Source organism: Suncus etruscus, chromosome 5 (assembly GCF_024139225.1).
Source record: "Suncus etruscus isolate mSunEtr1 chromosome 5, mSunEtr1.pri.cur, whole genome shotgun sequence".
Classification (NCBI taxonomy): domain Eukaryota; kingdom Metazoa; phylum Chordata; class Mammalia; order Eulipotyphla; family Soricidae; genus Suncus; species Suncus etruscus.
In genome coordinates, this window is record NC_064852.1 from 148,289,034 (window position 1) to 148,309,984 (window position 20,951).

Consider the following 20,951-nt stretch of genomic DNA (forward strand, 5'->3'; position numbering starts at 1 on the left):
CTTGCCATTAACCTTATAGGTATTTCTTAAGAAATGCAAATACGTGTTATTTTTGTATAAATCAGGAAATGTTATCTAAAGCTCTTGTACAAAGGTTTTGAGAACTAAAATAATTGGAGTCAGGCCAATAGAGGAAAAATAAAAATCTACTGGAGTAAGCAAGTAAAAGGTAGAACAGAACTAATACCAGGTCAGAATTGGATCACCCTTCATGGAGGGCTGGGAAGGGATGAGGATGGGGGGAAATGGGGCTACACTTGGAAGGTTATGGGATGAAATGAAATGTCATTGGAAATTTTCAAAAATGCTTGATTCTCACGCAGTTCCTACAAAAGCTCTTCAGAACGGAAGTAGAAGGTTGGAAATGACTGACTAAGCATCAAATGATTCACTTGAATCTTCCCAGTGACGTTGTGGCTTAGGTACAGTTATAGTTTTTCTCTGTAAATGAGCCCTCGGGGTGCACAGGTTTAGTTGTTATCTGTGCATCCATTTTTTTTGTTTGTTTGTTTTGGGGCCACACCCAGCGGTGCTCAGGGGTTACTCCTGGCCATCTGCTCAGAAATTGCTCCTGGCAGGCACAGGGGACCATATGGGACACCAGGATTCGAACCAACCATCTTAGGTCCTGGATCAGCTGCTTGCAAGGCAAACACCACTGTGCTATCTCTCTGGCCCTGTGTGCATCCATTTTTATTGCAGCCTTATTCACTCACTAATGGTATGAAAGGTGTTTGTCTATGTATGTTTGGATCAAGAGATAGATGGTAGAGGACGCTGAGATAAAGCTGTCAAGAGGCAATGGATGGAGCTAAAGCAATAGAGACACAGTAGCAGAGAAAGTTTCTGAGCAGGTGCAGACTCTTGTCTTGTTCTCTAGCACTTAATAAGGAAAAGAAGGATGGGAGATCAAATAGGCAACTCAGAAAAGGCTTTATTTAAGGAAAGAGAACAAAGGGGAAATGGAAGCTCCCAGATTATGGGCATAATCTCCTAAAAGGGTTTTCAGAGTAAGACTGGAGTCTTTCCTTTTTACACCTTTTAAAAAGGTTAGGAAGCTTAGCATGTCTTTGTTATGTTCTGTGAACCTAACCATGAGAGGATATGGTGAGTTGATGCCCTTCTGGGATCCAGCAGAGCCTGGTAACCATCCAGAAAAAAGATAAAACAGAACTAGTACCTGGTTAGGATTGGCTCACCCTCCATGGAGTGCTGGGAAGGGATGAGGGGGAGGGAAATGGGACACCATTTTGGCAACTCCCTAGTGATCTTTCACCAGAGTTCCTTTCTTTAGGACCATAGCCCTTATCTAGCCATACCTGTTTCTCTTTTGTCCCTCTCAATAGAGCAACATATAAAATAAATCAGTGGAGCTATCAATAAGAGCAATAGAAAAAGTAGATCTATCCATAGAGCAATAAAGTAGAGCAATAGATCTATCAATAAAGCAAAAGATAAATAGGTCAATAGGGAGATAGAGTGATAGAAAAAGGGCAATAGATTGATAGAGAATGATACAGATAGTATAAGATCTAGAGATACAGCAAGAGAGTGAGATAGATGATAAAGATAGTGAGAGAGAGACAGAGAGAGAGAGAAAGAGAGAGAGAGAGAGAGAGAGAGAGAGAGAGAGAGAGAGAGAGAGAGAGAGAGAGAGAGAGACCAGAGTGATAGCACAGCAGGGAGTGAATTTTTGCCTTGCACATAGTGGACCTGGGTTTAATTCTCAGTGTCTCATATAATCTTCCTGAGGCTCCCAGGAATGATTTCTGAGCTCAGAGTCAGGAGTATCTCCTGAGTCACCAAAAAAAAAAAAAGTAATAAAAAAATAGAGAGTACATATTAAGGATCGTGATAGAGCAATTCACAGATCAATAGAGCAATAGGGAGACAGGGTGAGGGAGATGATAAAGATCGTGATAGAGTGACCAATAGATAGAATGATAGAGCAAGTAGGTGAGAGATGAGAGATGGATTCTGTCTGGTGCTGGTGGGGGATGGTGGGAACAGGACCCCCCAGTGGATAGCGCACGGCATCTGCCTCAACCTCCTCTGAGGTCAGACTAAAAAACCCAGTGCCTTTCCTTACTGAGAACTTCTGGAGAGCAGGAAGAATGAGACCAAGTGCTTTGTCTTGTGGATATGAGGGAAGAAAAGGAGGGAAGAGGAAATGCCATAGGGCAAGGAATTACACATCTCTGGGTGAGAGGCAGGCAGTGCTTTTAGTGAAATACATTCTGCTGAAAGTATTTTGCTGTTTTTATTTTGTTTGGGGAGCCACACCCATTAATGTTCAGGAATCACTCCTGGCAGTGTTTGGGGGACCATTGAAAATACTGGGAATAGGGCCTGGAGAGATAGCACAGCGGTGTTTGCCTTGCAAGCAGCCAATCCAGGACCAAAGGTGGTTGGTTCGAATCCCGGTATCCCTATGGTCCCCCGTGCCTGCCAGGAGCTATTTCTGAGCAGACAGCCAGGAGGAACCCCTGAGCAACACCAGGTGTGGCCCAACCCCCCCCCCCAAAAAAAGAAAAGAAAATACTGGGGATAAAACCCAGGTCAATCAAATACACAGCAAATGCCCTATCCACTGTATTATTGCTCCTTCCCCTTCCTTTAAACTTTGGGATTTTTTTTTTTTGATGGTACTCAGGGATAACTTCTAGATCTATGCGCAGAAAATACTCTTGGTCATGTTCGGGAGATCATAGGGGAGGCTGGGGATTGAACCTGGGCCAGCTGTGGGCAAGACAAGTGCCCTACCTGCTGTACTATCTCTCTGGCCTCTGTTGGCCTGTTTTTCTGCCAATCATACCCTCTATGAGTATATACACAGAAATGCATATAGGATATAGTGATCATGCATACATACACAGAACACAGACATGTGTATTGTGCCTCAAACACACTGCATTATATATTTGGAAGCTCTCATAGGGGGAATCTGATGTACTCTCTCCTGAGTTACTTAGTTGCTCAGGTGATGTGCAGCTGAGAAGAACTGACCCTGAGCACTGTGGCCCAGAGCAACGGTTCCTGCTCTCACTGACCTCCTGCCTGTCTTTGTTTTCTTCGCCGACATCATTTGGAAAGAGCCATTAAAAGCATATTAACCTTCTTGTGACTTTAGCTGAGATTAAATCAGTTGCAAAATTGTTGGTCAAAGATGCTTAATTAGGCAACTTCGTTTTCAAATTAGTCTAAATGTTGTGATATAATTTGCCCAGGAGACCATTTGGACCTCAAAGACCATGTGAAGAAAATGAGACTTCTTGGGTCTGGGAGATGGCTGAAAAGGCTGGAGCAGAGGCTTTTCTTTTGGAAGGCCTGGGTTCAATCTCGTGCCTTGAATGTCTAGCCAGGAATAGCCTTCAATCCCTATCGGTTTGGCAGGCCCACCTCCTCCTTTCCACCACCATCACCCCCCTCCCCAAATAAAGAGAAAGAACATGTAACTTTCTTCCAGAGGCGAGGGTGGGAGTGAGGGTGGGTGCAGTACAGTAGGGCAGAAAAGAAACCACTGTGGCAATGAGAGTTGGGAATGATCACTCTGAACGAGAACTGGGTGCTGAAAGGAGGGAAAGTGATAGGCATGACACTCCTTCATAATAGTGTTGCATGCAATGGTGGAGTGAGAAGGAGGGGAGAGGGAGAGAGAGGAGAGAGAGAGGGGGGAGAGAGAAGAGACAGAGGTAGAGAGAGAGAGAGAAGGAGGGAGGGAGGCAGGGGGACAGGAGAGAAACTGGGGAATTAAGTGACAGGAAATGAACTTTGGTGTTGGAACGTTGTATGACTGAAACTCAACTATCAACAACTTTTTAACTCTGTACTAGTGGTGATCTTACAATAACAAAAAAAAATTTATTTTTGTGGAAACATGAATAATGAATGAGAGGTTTGCCTAGAGAAGTCCGGATGCTCATGAAGGCAGAGTCATGTCATGCCATGACCACTCAGAAGGTCATTTTGAATCCTCCCATGTTCTAGTTCCCCCATCTCATGCAGGATCTTCATGTGTTCACGGTTGTTTCCCATGCACATAGTCCTTGGTCTATGCTGGTTACTCACTGGGACTAAATACATCCCTAGACGTCCATTCTGGTCTGGTTGCTCCTGATGGCTGTTGCTCTATGGTCTATGGCCAGTCCTAAACCTCCCTCTGTGACCTGTTACCAATGCTCTTTGTCCTGTTGGCTTTCCTGGATTCTCTGGCCATGGTTGCATGCATGTATGGGTGAGAAAGTTGCAGTCTTGCAGTCTTCTGGGGATTAGCTGAGGGTACCTGGCTTCTCCCATCCACTTTATCTCTCACCCTTTTCTACCTCCAACCACCCCATTATCTATTTTCACAGGCTACCTTTGCAGTGGATAAGATGTAAAAGGCCAATTAAATTACCAGATTCCCTGGCACACCTCCCCAACCCTCCTCCTCTCTCCTCCCCTTACCTCTTTTCCTCTTCCCTACCTTCTCCCCTCCCCTTTCCTCTTGTTTACATCTTTCTGCCTTATTAGGAGTGTTTCAGGAACTAGAGCAGGGGTCCCTTTTGTACTAGACCCACCTCATGGCCAAGGAGGGCCTGGGGTTGACAATGAGTGGAAGTCCAACAGTTAACCAAGATCCCAGTGAGGGGTATGGTTCTGAGCTCACAAGGACCAGGAGACAAATGGGAGTCATGAAGAGATCATGGGGTTTCTAATTGTCTGGAGGGATAGGGACCATGTGTCTCCAAGATTCTAGGGAGTGGGGGTGTTGTAAATCATCCATTTATTGCAGATACAAGTCCCCCATGTTGACTCTAACCACATGGATATTTACAGCTAACAAAAGGGTTTTCATGAGAAAGATATGTTCCTGGAGAGAGGGCAGAGGGTTGGGGCCACAAATGACAGTGCTCAGACTTACTCCTTGACTCTGTGTTCGGACTTGCTTACTTTGAGGCAAGACTGAAGGATTAAACTGGGGGTTGCTTTATGCAAGGCAGGTGACTCCACCCCCGTACTAGAAGGATCTCTGCTCGACAGGTTTGGTTTTTCTTTACTCTGTGCTGCTTTCTCATTGCTGCCAAACTGCTCATGTGGTCAGAATGTGTGGTTCTTTCTCAAAACAAAAACTGCATCCCCTTCGCATGTTTCAGATTTGCATCTTGAAATGTCCATTCTCATCCCAAAGAAACTTCCACATCCACATCCTCTTGATGTCGTTCCTGGCCTCATTGAGCTGGCAAACCTAGGACTATCCAAGGCGAGTTGCTCCAGGAGAGAGACATACTCAAGCACGATGAATTCTTTGTGTGTGTGTGTGTGTGTTGGGGGGTGTTGGACCCCACCAAACGCTCTGAGCTTACTCCTGACTCTATACTCAGGAATTACTTCTGGCAGTATTTAGGGAATATTGTGGGATGCTGGGGATTGAACTCAGGTCAGTCACGTGCAAGGCAAACACCCTCCTTGCTGTCCTATTGCTATGGCCTGGTTCCTGAGCTCTATCTTTTCGATACCTCTGTGGTTGCAGGCTGCCCTGGCAGGAGGAACCACCATGATCATGGACTTCGCCATTCCTCAGAAAGGCGGCTCCCTTCTCGAGGCCTACGACACCTGGCGAGGACGGGCAGATGCCCTAGTCTGCTGTGACTATAGCCTGCACGTGGCTGTGACCTGGTGGGGTGATCAGGTGAGCTTTGGGGTCTCTTTCTTCCACTGGGCCCGAGACAGCTTAGGAATGAGATGCTCACTGAGTATGTTGTTGCTCAGCAGTAGCCCCCATTTGGTTCCCAGCACAGTAAATGGTCCCCTGAGTACAGGACTAGGTGTAGTCCCTGAGAACCACTGGATGTGGGCCCAACCCTCCTCTTCTCCTTAGAAATAGGAGAAATAGTCAAGATATAGGAGGCAGGGAGGTTGATAGAGGGTCAGAACTCATGATTTTATATGAGAGACCTGGGCTTGACCTTTGACACTGAATGCTCCTCTAAGCACCACTAGGAATGATCTCGAGCACAGATCTGTGAAGAACCCAAGCACCACCTAGTATAGCTCCCTAAATCCCGCCCTTCCAAAACAACAACAACAACAACAACAAAACAACAACAACTAAACCAAGACCTAGAACCAGGTTCTATGGATCAGGAACCAAACATCAGACACCAGTTCTGGGAGCCTGTGAATGCAAAGGGCCAGATTTGGTTCCTCATTCTGTTCTTTCTTTGACATGTTAAATCCTATGCAGTAACATCAGTTTCTATCGTTCTTTTATTTATTTATTTTTATTTTTTGTTTCGGGGCCACACCTGGTTGTTCTCAGGGGTTAGTCCTGGCTCTGCACTCAGAAATCACTCCTGGCAGACTCAGGGGACCATATGGAATGCCCACAGATTGAACCTAATTGGTCACATGCAAGGAACGCCCTACCTGCTGTGCTATCGTTCTGGTCCCAATAACACCAGTTTCTAAATGTAGAACATGGGCTTGGGGAAGAGCTAGCACAGTGGGCAGGTCATTTGCCTTGAAAGCTGAAGACCCAGTTTTGATTCCCAGCACCTCAAGAATCTGTCGGGAGTGATCCCTGAATGCAAAGCCCTGAACATCACCAGGTATGGCTCCAAACCCAAGCAAATAAATCATAAGCAAGAATTTAAAGAACATGAAAAATCATTTACAATAGCTCTTGTTCATATTTCATTCCATTTTTATAGGTATTTTAATTATTAGTTTTGGGGACACACTCTGCTTGTATGAATGACCAACTGTCAGGTGTGTGGAGGTTCACATAGGAACCAAAGTGGGCTGTTATTTCTTTCTGGCTCTTATAAATATTTTAAAATCTCACTTGACAAAATACTGATCTCAGGCCAGGGGAAAGGTTTCAAGGGCTGGAGCTCCTCTTGTATGTAGGAATTTGAGGTTTGATCCTGACACTGCATTATCGCCCCCCCAAAACAGTTCCAGGAGGAGCCATTGAGCACCCCCAATATAGGACCCCCAAACAGAAAACCTTTTTTTTTTTAAATAATGGTTTGTTTTGGGTTAGCCATACTTGACTCTGGGATCACTTCTGGGGATGGAACCTAGGTTAGCTGCATGCAAGGCAACTGCCTTGCCAGCTGTATCATCTTTCCAGCTCTAGGAAATGATATAAAACTTAAAACAATTATTCTAAGTATTGGTCTCTTTCCCATGGTCGACATCTTTGGTTAAACAGCATGTTTTTTACCTCTTGGAGGTTTGATGACAAAGTCGAGTTCCTGGAGGGAAACTCAGGAAGGAAGAGAGTAGAGCATTTCAGACCTTCTTCACACTGTGACGTGCCCCTAACCCAGCATATTCTACCTAATCAGCCTAGCACTCCTCCAGTGACATACCAAGTCCCAGCAGAGATAGTCACTTAGACTCAGCTAGAATTGACAGGTTTGTTTTGTTTGGGGGCCACCTGGTGGATCTCAGGGCTTATTCCTGATTCTGTGCATAGGGATCACTCATGGCTGGCTCAAAGGATTAAATGGGATGCCAGGAAGAGAACCTGGGTTTGCCTCATGCAGAGCAAACACCCTACCTACTGTACTATCTTTGGCCTCTTGAATAGAGAGGGTTTTTACAATTACTTTACTTAAACACTGTGGTTACAAGGTTGTTCATAATATAATTGGTTTTTTATTTTATTCAGTTACAGAATTGTTCATGGCTGACTTTCACCAGTGCATATTTCTACCAGTGTCCCCCGTTTCCCTGCTACCTTCCCCATCTGAGGCAGACATTTTTCTTTCTTTCTCACTCTCTCTTTTCCTTTTCTTTTTCTTTTTTTTTTTTAGATTGTTACTTCAGGGGTATCATGCCTGTCACTTTCCCTCAATCTCAGCACCTCATTCCTGCCTAGAGTGATCGTTTCCAACTCTCATTGTCATAGTGGTCCCTTCTCTGCCCTAACTGCACTCCCCCATTCTTTGTGGCAATCTTCCTATCATGGACTGGTCCTTCTGGACCTCGTCTCTATTATCTCTGGATATTTTACCATACTAGAATGGAGAGTTTTGAGAGATGTTGGAATGTGTTCATTTATTTGGGGGGGAGGGGGGCTTATCCCCATGGTGCTCAGTGCTCATTCTTGGCCCCCATGTTCATCAGAACCCTCTGGCAGAGCTTGGTAGAACATGTGTAGCTGAGGATTCCAATGCTGGTCAGCCACATGCATGGGAAATAAGTGCCTTACTTCAGTATTCTACCTGGACCACCTTTTTTTTCCCATAACAAACTTCTGTGCTTTGGAAGAAGCACTACTTGTGATTCAGTTCAACCCCTTGTTTTCCCCCATAGAATTAAATTCCAAAATCTCACCAAAAAGAGTGACTATATAACCTTTGTCCTGGGATCCATGGGCTTTCGACAGTAAGTTAATGTGATACAAATGATCAATCTTTAACTGATAGTCCAGCAAATGTAAGCAAGAGGGTTAGAGTCCACAGCTAAGGTTAAACTTTCTCCAAAAGCACTATTTTAATGGATGCATCACCTGACCTTTTTAGTTCTTTTAGTATCCCCTCCTTTTACTCTCCCACCCTTCCACTTCTTTCCCCTCCCCATCCTATGTCTGGTGTTATTCAGGGGCTATTCCTGCCTCTGTGAGCTAACACAACCACATGAATTGTTATTTTACTGGCCTCCAAATTTAAGATACTACTAAAGCTATGTGTGCAGTAAAGATATGTACTATCTTTATCTTTAAGATATCCAGATGGGCTGGAGCTATGGTATAGTGAGTAGGACATTTGCATTACAAGGATTAGCCATGACAGCAGTCAGGGGACCCCATGTAGTACAGAAATCAAATTGGGATTGATCACATGCAAGGCAAGACAATCCCTGTACTATTACTCTCACTCTAGCCCCACTGTCGATTGCATTAGATAAGCAAGAGTGATGACTGTTCATTTTGACCTTTAAGTGGCCCCTTATGTTGGCAATGCTGAAACCCACAAAATTTGGACAGGCTGGGCCTCCCCTTCTGAGGTGCCTCTCTTGAACCTCCCTCAGCTTTCTTCTAAGAACTCAGGATGGGGACTGTGGGTCTGAACCCAAGCCTTCCCTTCTCTAGAGCTTGCTTTGCCTATTTCCAGAGACATTATTTCTAGCTTTGGGTTCATGCTCTATAATAACCATTTTCTAAATTCAGAAGCTTTTAGTTCCAAGGTTAGAAGTCAAGAACTGGGGCCAAAGAGATAGCACAGCAGTGTTTGCCTTGCAAGCAGCTGATCCAGGACCGAAAATGGTTGGTTCAAATTCCGGCATCCCATACGGTCCCCCGTGCCTGCCAGGTGCTATTTCTGAGCCAGAAGTAACCCCTGAGCACCGCTGGGTATGGCCCCCAAACAAACAAAAACAAAAAACAAAACAACAACAACAAAAAAGAAGTCAAGAACTTAGGGGGAGGAGGAACATGAAGTAATAATTTATTTATTTTGGCTTTGGGGCAACAACTAGCAGTGCTTTGGAAGACCATGTAGGGAGACCAAACAGTGTTAGATTCAAGAGCTCCTACAGACGAAGTATATACTAGACCCTTTGAGTGGTCTCCTGACCCAAGAAGGCTTCATAGCAGCAGCACCCTTAGCCCTTTTTAAGGACCAGAAGGCCTGATCATAATTTCCCTGGGATGAAGCCCCTTTAGTTATTTGCTGTGGAATCTGACATGGCAGGGAGTTGAAAGAAAATCCTGCAAATAAATCCAAGTGTGGCCTGGTATGGATGGGTGTGCTGGTTCTTTTCCAGGTGAAAGAAGAAATGGAAATCCTCACCCGGGAAGGTATCAACTCATTCAAGATGTTCATGGCCTACAAAGATGTGTACATGGTAGGGGATGCTGAGCTACATGCAGCCTTTGCACAGTGCAAGGCTCTGGGTGCTGTGGCCCAGGTGCATGCAGAGAATGGAGACCTGATCGCAGAGGTGAGGGCTTGGCAGGGAGCACGGGCGTGAGGGTGGGGTGAAGGGGGACACAGCCAAGGCACTCAGTGCTTGCTTATTTTGAGGGGTATTGGGGACAGGTATCAGGGCTTTGCTATACTCATTAGCTTTGTAAACCCTGGGCCTTTTATGGAGGCATCAAAGTCCAAATGCAACTTTCCTGTGTTTGGGAAAGATTTGACTCCAACAGTGAAGGCAAGCAATAGGGATTTCCTGTTTTCTCACCAGCTGGTTGGTACCAAACACAAATATCAGACCAGTTCTATAGCTGGGTGTTTTTTGTGTGTCTGGTACATGTGAGACTTGTATGCATGAGGTTTCATCCATCCTTAGCATAGCCAGGAGGAACAGAAAACTATGCAGACCCTTGTTCTGTGCACCTCGGTGCTCTCTTACTATGTTTTCTGGCAGTGCTCAGGGGAACCTTCAGTGCTGGGAATCAAACCCAGGACTCCTGCATGCAAAGCTTGTACTCTGGCCTTTTGAGCTGTCTCCATGTTTCTCTAGCACTTTGCTTTGTACAGCAGCTTAGGCAGTTGGTTGTACCATATACACATCAGTATAACATGATGCCAGATGCTGTGTGTGTGGGTAACTAGTTAAAGCTCCCTTCTTCAGGGGCGGCAGAGATAGGGTCCACTTGCCTTGCATGAGGCTAAAGCCAGGTTCCATCCCTGGCATATCCCATATTGTCCTCTGAGAATGCCAGGAGCAATAGTAATTCCTGAGTGCAGAGCCAGGAGTAAGCTCTGAGTACCGCTGGGTGTGGCCTAAAAATTAAAAAAAAAGGCAAGTCCCCATCTCTTTTCAGAAACTGGAGATTCACTGGCGCTCTATTCTTATGTTGCCTATCCACCCCCCCACCCCCATTTAGCCATGCTCAGATGCTCAGGGCCTAGTCTTAACTGCACTGGGGATCACTCCTCGAAATGCTCAGGGCACTGAGTCCAGATAGCCTTAGCTATTGTACTCTTTGGTCCCAGAGAATAAAGTTTATTCCCTGATTTTTTTTGGCTTTGTTTTGCTTTAGGGCCACACTCAGCAGTGCTCCAGGATTTCTGTTGGCTCTGTGCTCAGGATTCACAAGAGCTGGGGAACACTCCAGTCCTGAGACTCAAACCCATCCTCCTGCTTGCCCAGTCCTGAGCTCAGCCCATGGAGCTAGCAACTCCTAGTCAGAAATGCTCACAATGTCCCTTCTGTTCATTAGCATTGCCAGAGGCAGAGCCTGCAAGGTTTAAAGAGCTACCCCTTCCTTCCTCTTTTCATTAGCAGAGATTTTTCTCCCCCAAGGCTCAGCTTCCACTAAAGCTGGTAAGACTGAGCTTGGGCCCAGGAACTAGGGGGATAATGAAAAGAGCCAGAGTCAGAAACCCACCATCCAGGCTTCTAGGCCACTTCTTATTCTGTTTTATTTGGGGCCTCACACTCTGATATGCTGAGGAGGGGGGCTTTTCCCAGTTCTGTGCTCAGAGGTTGCTCCTTGTGATGCTCAGAGATCAAGTATGGCCAGTATCAAACCTGGACCTCCTACATGTGAAACTTCATTGTATTATCTCTCAGGTCTCAGTAGGCATTGCCTCCGATTCCTGATTTGGAGGAAGTCCTATTTGGGGGGGGGGTCAGTATTAGAACAACCCCCCAGGATGCTCAGAGCTTAATCCTGGTTCTGTGTTCATGGATTACTCCTAATGGTGTTTAGAGGGAACCCTATACAGTGCTGAGTATTGAACCAGAGTAGTTCCTTACTTATCCTCTGTACTATGGCTCCAGCCCATTTCCAGTCTTGACTTCAGGCCTGCTTGTCAGGAGGCAATGAAATCATAGAGCAGCCCATTCAACAGACTGTGAGGACTGGGACTCAGTTAAAGGGGAATTAATGGCCATGAACGAGTCTCTCAGCAAGGCTCTGATGCTGGGAATTAGGGTCATTTCTTTTAACTTCTTTCTTCTGAACAAGTCCCGAGCTCTAAATAGGGGCACTGTTTTCCAGAGGATGGTATGAGAATTGCCCTCTTAGATTTCTGACCTTTTTAATTACAAGTGCTAAGTATGTAGATGGTGTGGGCTGCCAGAGACACCAGTTAACAGGCTGAGAACAAGCTCTACACACAGGAGCTCCAGGCTCTGTCCCAGACACCATCTGGTTTTCAAGCACCACCAGGAGCATGCCCAGGGCACAAAACCAGGATTAGCCCTGAGCACTTCAAAGTGTAATTCTAAAATTAAAAAAAAAAAAAAAAGAATTATCTATCTAGGTTTTTGGTTTTGGGGACACAGATAGGCTCTGTACTCAGGAATCATTTCTGCTAGTGCTTGGAGGACCATATGCTAGAGATTGAATGCTGTACTATCACTTCGGTTCACAAAAAGCACAAATTCTTAAAAAAAATATGTGGGGTTAGAGATATAGTGCAATATGTAGGGCATTTGCCTTGCATTCAGCCAATCTGGGTTTGATCACCAACATCTCTTATGGTCCCCTGAATCTGGTAGGAGATCCCCTCACAATAAACACTGATCCTAATAGGTGTAGCCCCAAACAAACAAATATTTATTTTTATAAAAATAAATATGTAAGAATACGTGCACGATTAGAGCTGTAAAATGATAGTTACTGTAAATTATCTGTGCTGTCAAATCCTTTGTTGGGTATTTGTGAATCCAAGAACAGTCCCCAGAATGAGAAATTACTTCCCATCCCCTTGTCCCCTTTCGGGGGGAGACCTTGGTAATATTTATCCGCAGCAAATAATAATCCACACAGACAAGAAGGATAGGGTGTAAAAGATTGGGCAAAGAGAGAGAGCGAGAGAATCCTCTTGCAGCCTGCAAACAGCTTTCGCAAATGGACCCCTCTCCCCTGTCCATCAAGCTATTTATTGCCAACTCCACAGCGCCCCCACCTGGAAGGTTTAGGTGGGGCAATAGTCACAGAACAATCCTAAGGAAATATTTTTATATACAATTCCAAGAATAATCTTATGGAACCTTTTTCATACAGTACAAGTTACCATGGGGCCAGCGAGGTGGCTCTAGAGGTAAGGTGTCTGCCTTGCAAGGGCTAGCCAAGGAAGGACCACGGTTTGACACACACACACACACACACACACACACACACACACACACACACACACACACACACACCGCGTCCCATATGGTCCCCCCAAGCCAGGGGCAATTTCTGAGCGCTTAGCCATGAGTAACCCCTGAGCATCAAACGGCTGTGGCCCAAAAAAAACAACAAAAAAAATTATAGTTACCAAATTTGTACACACAGCCTCAGTACCTAATAGATGTGTGGCAGTTTACCAGCCTGTAAAACAACATGTTTGCCAATAGTGAACATTCTTGCCTTCATGTATCTCTGTTGCCATTTATTTATTTATTTATTTATTTATGTTTTGTTGGGTTTGGGGGTCATTCCCAATAATGCTCAGGGCTCACTCCTGGCACTGCACTCAGGGCTTCTTCCTTGGGGGGTGGGGCTCAGGGGACCATCTATGGTGCTGGGCATCTGAACCATTGCCCTTTGTTACCTTCTCAGGGAGCAAAGAAGATGCTGAGCTTGGGGATCACAGGGCCCGAGGGCCACGAGCTGTGCCGGCCAGAAGCTGTGGAGGCAGAGGCCACGCTGAGGGCTGTCACCATCGCCAGTGCAGTCAACTGTCCCCTGTATGTTGTGCATGTTATGAGCAAGTCTGCAGCCAGGGTAGTAGCTGAGGCCAGGAGAGAAGGTAAGTCTTGACCTGTGTGCAGTATGGAGTGCAGGAAGAGCGGCCACTGTTTGGCTTAGAAGAAAATTGTGGCCGATTCTCCATAGGCTGTAGCTAGCATCTGGGCAGCATCTCCTGGCATTTTCCCTCCTGAATGCCCAACACTTCATCCATCTTCTCTTCCTGTAGGTCTTTCCTATTCAGTTCTTTCCTTCACTCCTAAATCCTTAACCTTTCATGCTTGGGCTTGAAAGTCAATTTTGGGCATGGAGATTGACAACACCCTGCGGTACTGGGGTGGGTTGGGGGTGTGCTTCCAGCCTCTATGCTCTGGAATATACCCTAGCAGAGCTCGAGGAACCATATGTAGTGCATTTGAACCTGGGTCACCCGTATGCCAGGTGAATACTTTGCCCCGGTACTCTCTTCTGTTCATGCAAATCACTTTTGAACCTGATTAAGATGGTAAAAGTTTTTAGGAAACAGCCCTGTCTTTTTAGTCTGTCTCCATAGTTTATGAACAGAAGAGGGCAGGAAAAAGAACGAATGAGGAATTAAGCATACTTTTCTTTAAAAAAAAATTTTTTTTTTGGTTTTTGGGCCACATCAGGCAGCACTCAGGGGTTACTCCTGGCTCTGTGCTCAGAAATTGCTCCTGCCAGGCTCGGGGGAATATATGGGATACTGGTAATTGAACCTGGGCCAGTTCCACGTTGTTGGCTGATTGCAAGGCAAACAACACCCTACCACCCTACCACTGTGCTATCACTCCGGCCCATAAACACTTTTTTTGAATTAAATCACCTTGAGATACAGAGTTAAAAAGTCATTGAAAAAAAATCTTCTTGAGGGGCTGGAGAGAGAGCACAGTGGTAGGGTGTTTGCCTTGTATGTGGCTGACCCAGGATGAATCTCCATTTGATCCCCTAGCTTCCCATATGGTCCCCCAAGCCAGGAGTGATTTCTGAGTGCATAGCCAGGAGTAACCCCTGAGCATCACCGGGTGTGGTCCAAAAACCAAAGGAAAAAAAAATGTTGTTGATACTCAACACAATTTTTTGAATTAAATTGATGGGTCTTGTTGCTACTTAGATGTTAAAGCAATGAAAATATGTAGTTTCTAGACTGGAGAGATAGTACAGTAGTTAAGGTGTTTGCCTTGCATGCAACTGACTGGCATTTGATCCTCAGCATCCCATATAGTCCCCCAATCTTCGCCAGAAATGAGATCTGAGCAGAGGCAGGAGTAACCCCTGAGCATCACTGAGTGTGGTCCAAAAGCAAAATAAAACATGTAGTTTTTGTGACAATGACTTTAAGATGTTCAAAATCAAAGTTATTTACATGATTAAATTTCCTATTTGTCTTCCATCCTTTGAATTTATTTACGATTTTCTTTTTAAAAAGTGGAGGAAATCCTCCCCTTTATTATATGACTTGAGTAGAGAAATAACCTGATTTCTTTGCCAGTGCTGGTAAAAGGATGAGAAACAAATAAGATGTATTTGATTCAATGCAGAGAGACAGAACAGTGATTAGGGTTTTTGCTTTGTACATTGTGGGCCTTGGTTTGATCTCTGGCTCACATCGTATCTCCTGAGAACTGCCAGGAGTGATCTCTGAGCACAAATCCAGGAGTATGACCTGAGCATTATTGAATGTGACCTATCTCCCCTTCTCTAAATACATTTGATCCATTGACTATATAACTTCTGGGATTTGCTTCTAACTTACTTCACTTTTAGAACCCAGATAATCAGAAATCATTTTATAAATCATGTTGTTATTTAAGAAAAAAACAGAAACTGACTACATTTTTATTATATGGATGGATGAAACTATGAAAATAGATTTAGCATGTCTAAAATTGATACCAGAAATACATTTTTTTCAAAACTTGCTTCTTGCTGATGAAGTTGCAGAAAAGATTCTGTATAAGCTAAATGCATTTCAAAAAAAAAATCAGCAGTATCATGTGTCAAGAGTAAATTCAGTTTCTCACAGGAATAAAACTTTGCTACCAACCATGCCTGGCACCAGGCTACAGAATTTCCTTTTTCTTTTTTTTTTTTTTTTTTTTTTAGCTCTTGCATGTCCATTTATTTATTCATTTCATTAAAAAAATCAGTGGGATGGACAATAGTGAGAAAAAATTAGCTAACTATTTAAAATTTTTGTATATAATTTCACATTATTTGAAATAAATTATAATTTAAATGCAATATAGATATATCAATTCTTTTTTTTTTTAAGATTATTTTTTTCTCTTTATTTGGATATCTTGATTACATAAATGATTGTGATAAGGTTTCAGTCCTATAAAGATCACCCCTCTTCACCAGTGCAACATTCCCGCCACCAAAGTCCCAAATCTCCCTCCATCCCACCCCACCCCCACCTGTACTCCAGACAGGCTTTCCAGTTCCCTCATTCATTCACTTGATTATGGTAGTTCTCAGTGTAGTTATTTCTATAACTGTGCTCATCACTCTTGTGGTGAGCTTAATTTCCTTTTTCAAGCACAGGCTTTTTTGTTATTGTTGTTGTTGTTGTTTTTGGTTTTGGTTTATGGTTTTTGGGCCACACCTGGTGACGCTCAGGGGTTACTCCTGGCTATGCGCTCAGAAGTCGCTCCTGGCTTGGGGGACCATATGGGACACCGGGGGATCGTCTTAGGCTAGCGCTGGCAAGGCAGAGATCCATCGCGCCAGCCCCCAAGCACAGGCTTTGATAAAGAAAATATTGCCAACTTGCAACTGCAGTACTACATCTGTACCACCGGGGGCGCGCTGCTGTCAGCTCTCTGGGTGTTGTGTAATCATTTGCTTTGTAAATGGGGTGCTGTGTCCCAGCACCTGTCAGGCTCAGCCTGTCAAAATACGATTTAAAAAACACTGAATCAGCAGAAATGGGTCAATCTTATCCCACCAGTAAGCTCCCATTTTGACAGCTCTGTCACAGAACACTTTCTTGATTTTGACTATTTTGTACCAGGCCAGAATTCCATGGAGTGCCTGAAAAAAAAAAAAAAAAAAAAAAACCTGGGGAAAATTCTCAGGTGTAAATCATAGACAGAAAAATGATTAAACTGAAGCGTGGACAGTTCCATTATTTTACAATATAACTGAACTTTTCCAACACGGTCCCGAAGTAAAGGTGATATAAATTTTCCAGAAGAGATCTTCCTTTCTTCTCTTACCTCCTTCATTCCACATCCCATACATAATTTATTTCCTGAATTTAGTAATTCCTTTAACATTTAAAAAATTATCATTTAGGCAATTTGGTTAAAATCCTATTTAAGTTAATGACATTGATTACAAAGTTACTGCCCCCACAAAGTACCTGTGACATTTCTTCCCCTCCCAGCTTTATGCCACGCCTGGTTCTAACTTCATTTCCCTCAGTCCCTCTCCACAGTTTATGTTCTTTCTTTCCAGAACAGCAGATAAAGTGCTTGCCTTACACACAGCTGACACCAGTTTGATCCCCAGAAGCTCATATGGCTCTGAGCACCACTGTATGTGGTCTCCAAACAAAAACAAGTAGCTATAACACCTCTCCCATAGCATGAGATGTAAAAGGGAAAAAAATGAATGTTAGCCTTTTTTGTAGCATTTGGCATAGGAAGTATTCACTTTTAAAAATATTATTACTATTATTTTTTGTTTTTATTTTGGGTTCACACATGGCTGTACTCAGGGATTACTCCTGACTTTATACTCAGAAATCACTTTTTATGGAAATTGGGCTATCACATAGTTTGCTGGAGATTAAACCCAAGTTGGCCACTTGCGCAACAAATCCTTAGCTCCTAAACTATATCTCTAGCTTTATTTTTCTATAATAAAAAAATGGGATAGAGATGAGTCCTCTCAGTACTGAATTTTCTCACCATTTTTGTCAAGTATAGACTAAAAGTTGTCATTAACTCACCCTGGGAACAGCCATTGGTCTGTTTCCAGTCTATTTTGTTTATTTGTTTTTTGAGTCCTACCCAGGGCTTACTCTTGGCTTTATAATCAAGGATCAATCCTGTTAGTGCTTAGAGACCATAAGGGGTGCCTGGGTTGCCCTCTTACAAGGCAAAGAGCTCTACCCACTGTACTATCATTCTGCTCCTGTTTGTAGTCTTAAGCTACTATAGATAAAAATAAAAACAATAGCCATCTCCCTTTGCTGGCTCCTACATGAAAGGTGCATTTGATTTCTCTTGATGCTCTAATGAGCTCAGGTACCTAAGAGGACACAACATTGGTGTCTTACGGTGCTGGAAGGAGTACATTGGAGATGGATTGTAGGTGCTGGTGAGGCTGACGAAGAGAGGCAATCTCCTGTCTTATAGGATCCAGCCCTTCTGACTTTTCCTGTAAGCAATTTTGAATTGCATGACCTGATTAAGCCAGGATTTATCAAGGTCTTTGATGCATCCTATCTGGAAGATCTATTTTTTTTTTTGTTTTGCTTGTTTGATTGGTTTTGAGCCCTATCCATTTGTATTAGGAATCATGGGGTTTACATGCTGTGATAGTAGGGTTCAAATCTCCAGCTCCAAAAATGCTCACCAGCAACCACGGGGGGGTCACTTCTAAGCACAGAGCCAGGAGTTGTTGGGGTGACACCTAGCACACACTGCTGGGTGTGGTCCCAACAAACTCCTCATTACAGAAGCACAAAAGTAGAAATAATTCAATGTCAGAGCTTTATATTATGAGCATTTCCTATCTGTATTATATTATTATATATTGATATCATGAGCCCTTACTTTCATTTAGGACCTTGCCATTCAAGTGAGATCTCTGGAATGCCTCACCCACATTACCCTCCAAGAGAGTGTTAGGGACACGGAATCTGAATCCCATCTCAGACTTGATGACTCAGAATGAGCACTTAAGAACAAAACCCCTTGAGGCCAGAGCAATAGCACAATGGATAGGGCATTTGTCTTGCACTTGGCTGACACTGGTTTGCTCTCCAGCATCCCGCATGGTCCCTGGAGCACCTCCAGGAGTGCAGAGCCAGAAATAATCCCTGAGCACCACTGTGTGTGTGGCCTAAAAACAAACAAAAGACAAACAACTAAATCCCTGTGCTTCATTTGCCTACGACAAGGTGGTAGTAGTAGTAGTAGGCAAAATCACTGCTCCAGTGATTTTCACAAAGGAAAGTTGATCATGAATTATTTCTTATAGTTGCCTAGCAATACAAGGCTGTGAAATTTGACTATATGTGATGACCAACTGTATGCCCAGAAAAGAACATTATGAAAATCAGTGATTATAACAGCAAATATTGTCTGCTGAGGGTCTAATATGTGCCTGGCTCCTGTTCTAATACAGTTTAGTTTTCAGGTTTGCTATTTTTTTTATCCCATCAATTATGATATGTCTCCTTTTCTAACTGTTCTAACTTTCAAGCTAAATGTTACTACCATTCATTAGTAATAGCACAGGCTTCTCTTATATAAGATTACTAGCCATAGGGCCGGGAGATAGTATAGGAGTTCAAGTTCTTGCAGCAGATCCATTTTGACTCCTAGCACTGCTGACAGCTCCCTGATCACCTTTAGGTTGTCATTGTTGAGCACAGAGATAGGAGCAGTCGCTGTGAACTGCAGAGCCTGACCCAAACATCCTTCCAAGGAAAAAGATTCCCCCATTAAAAAATTGCAAAATTGGGGCCGGGCGGTGGCGCTGGAGGTAAGGTGCCTGCCTTGCCTGTGCTAGCCTAGGACGGACCGCGGTTCAATCCCCCGGCGTCCCATATGGTCCCCCAAGAAGCCAGGAGCAACTTCTGAGCGCATAGCCAGGAGTAACCCCTGAGCGTCACAGGGTGTGGCCCAAAAACAAAAACAAAAACAAAAAAATTGCAAAATTGGGCTCTGAACCTGTGAGCTGCTCTTCTTTGCTGCTTCAGCTTGTTATACATTCCTCTTCTCAAATACCCTTTGCAAATATTCAGCGTTCAAAAAAGTGGAATTCAAGAAGGTTCGACTCTATCCTTTTGGTTCAAAGGAATTGTTCTTATATATGTGGCTGGTTTTCTGTTAGCCAGGCACCCTGTCCAGCTTCTGAGACTCTTTCAACCTTGAATATATCTTCTCACTTAACCAGACACCAACCAGTGTTGAATCTACACAAGCTCTAAGAATCTGCTCTCACACCTCCCCCTTTATAGATACTTCATTGGCTGAAGAAGCTACTCTCACCAGTTTCTACAATACACAGGCTGCTTGCTGCTGGTGATGGGGGTTAGGGTCAGTTTGAATGGAAGGAATGCTTCATTTGGAAAGATCTTTCAAACCTCTTTAAATGAGAGATTGCCTACTAAGTGCAATCTGTTGGGGTTTTGAGTCCAAGGATGGAGAAAGGAAGTGAGGATACCTAGTGTTAGACAGGTACAACATAATTTGGAGCTTGCTGAGATAGTGGGAGGGGATTCATGATGAAGATGCACTGGCTCCCAAGAGGAGTGAAAACCAACTAGTCCCAAATGAAATCTGGAGAGTTCCAGAGGAAGCCAGAGAGAGAATTTTTCATTAAATTTTTCATACTTGCTAGTTATCACCAGTGAAACCAGTAAATGAGACTGGAAAATTGTTCATCTACAAGGGTAGTTTGTGGTTGATTTACACTTTTAGAAATGCCTGACTTTTGATGGTGGGAAATGTGCACTGGTGAAGGGGTGAGTGTTGGACATTGTATGATTAAAACTCAATCATGAACAACTGTTGTTATAATCAGTCTTTCCTTAAATCTGTATGGATTAACAGACTTATTTCCCTTCACCACTATGGCACCTTCTTTACATATCTAAATCCCACCAGAGCGGGAATAACCTCTGAACAGGCTCTCTACCCCAACCTTTTCTCCACCCTTTGGGTGGTCCTATTCTTCTCAATAAAGACTGAATTTTGGGCAGATCTCACTCTCTCCATATGATGGAAGGATCTCCAGACCCATTTCATCTCTTCAGCTTGGTTTGAATTATTCCTGTGGTGGCCCTGTTCCAGATCCACTTCCTTTGCCCTTCAAGATGGGGGTGTGAGAAATTATATAAAAATTCCTTTGTAACTGTGTATCTCATGGTGATTCAATTAAAAATTACTTTTTCAAAAAAGTGCTTATTACCAAGAACTGAAAGCTCTAGCACTTTCCTTTGTAACAACATGCACATGGCTGGTATCAGAACATTACTTGGACTGGCAGTTGGGTGTTCTACCTACTAGCTTTGTGTCTGAGCTAATGAGTTGGTCATTGTGTACCACTTCCATTAATCTGC

At 43.8% G+C, this 20,951-nt stretch overlaps 1 protein-coding gene across 1 annotated transcript in view; it reads left to right on the top strand.

Annotated features, from left to right (window-relative positions):
- DPYS (dihydropyrimidinase) overlaps positions 1–20,951 on the top strand; it is a 112,512-nt gene that overhangs the window by 22,592 nt on the left and 68,969 nt on the right. Inside the window, exons 2-4 of the mRNA XM_049772945.1 lie at positions 5,513–5,671; positions 9,760–9,936; positions 13,502–13,691. Coding sequence (XP_049628902.1) covers positions 5,513–5,671; positions 9,760–9,936; positions 13,502–13,691 — 526 coding nt within the window. The remainder of the gene's footprint in view (positions 1–5,512; positions 5,672–9,759; positions 9,937–13,501; positions 13,692–20,951) is intronic.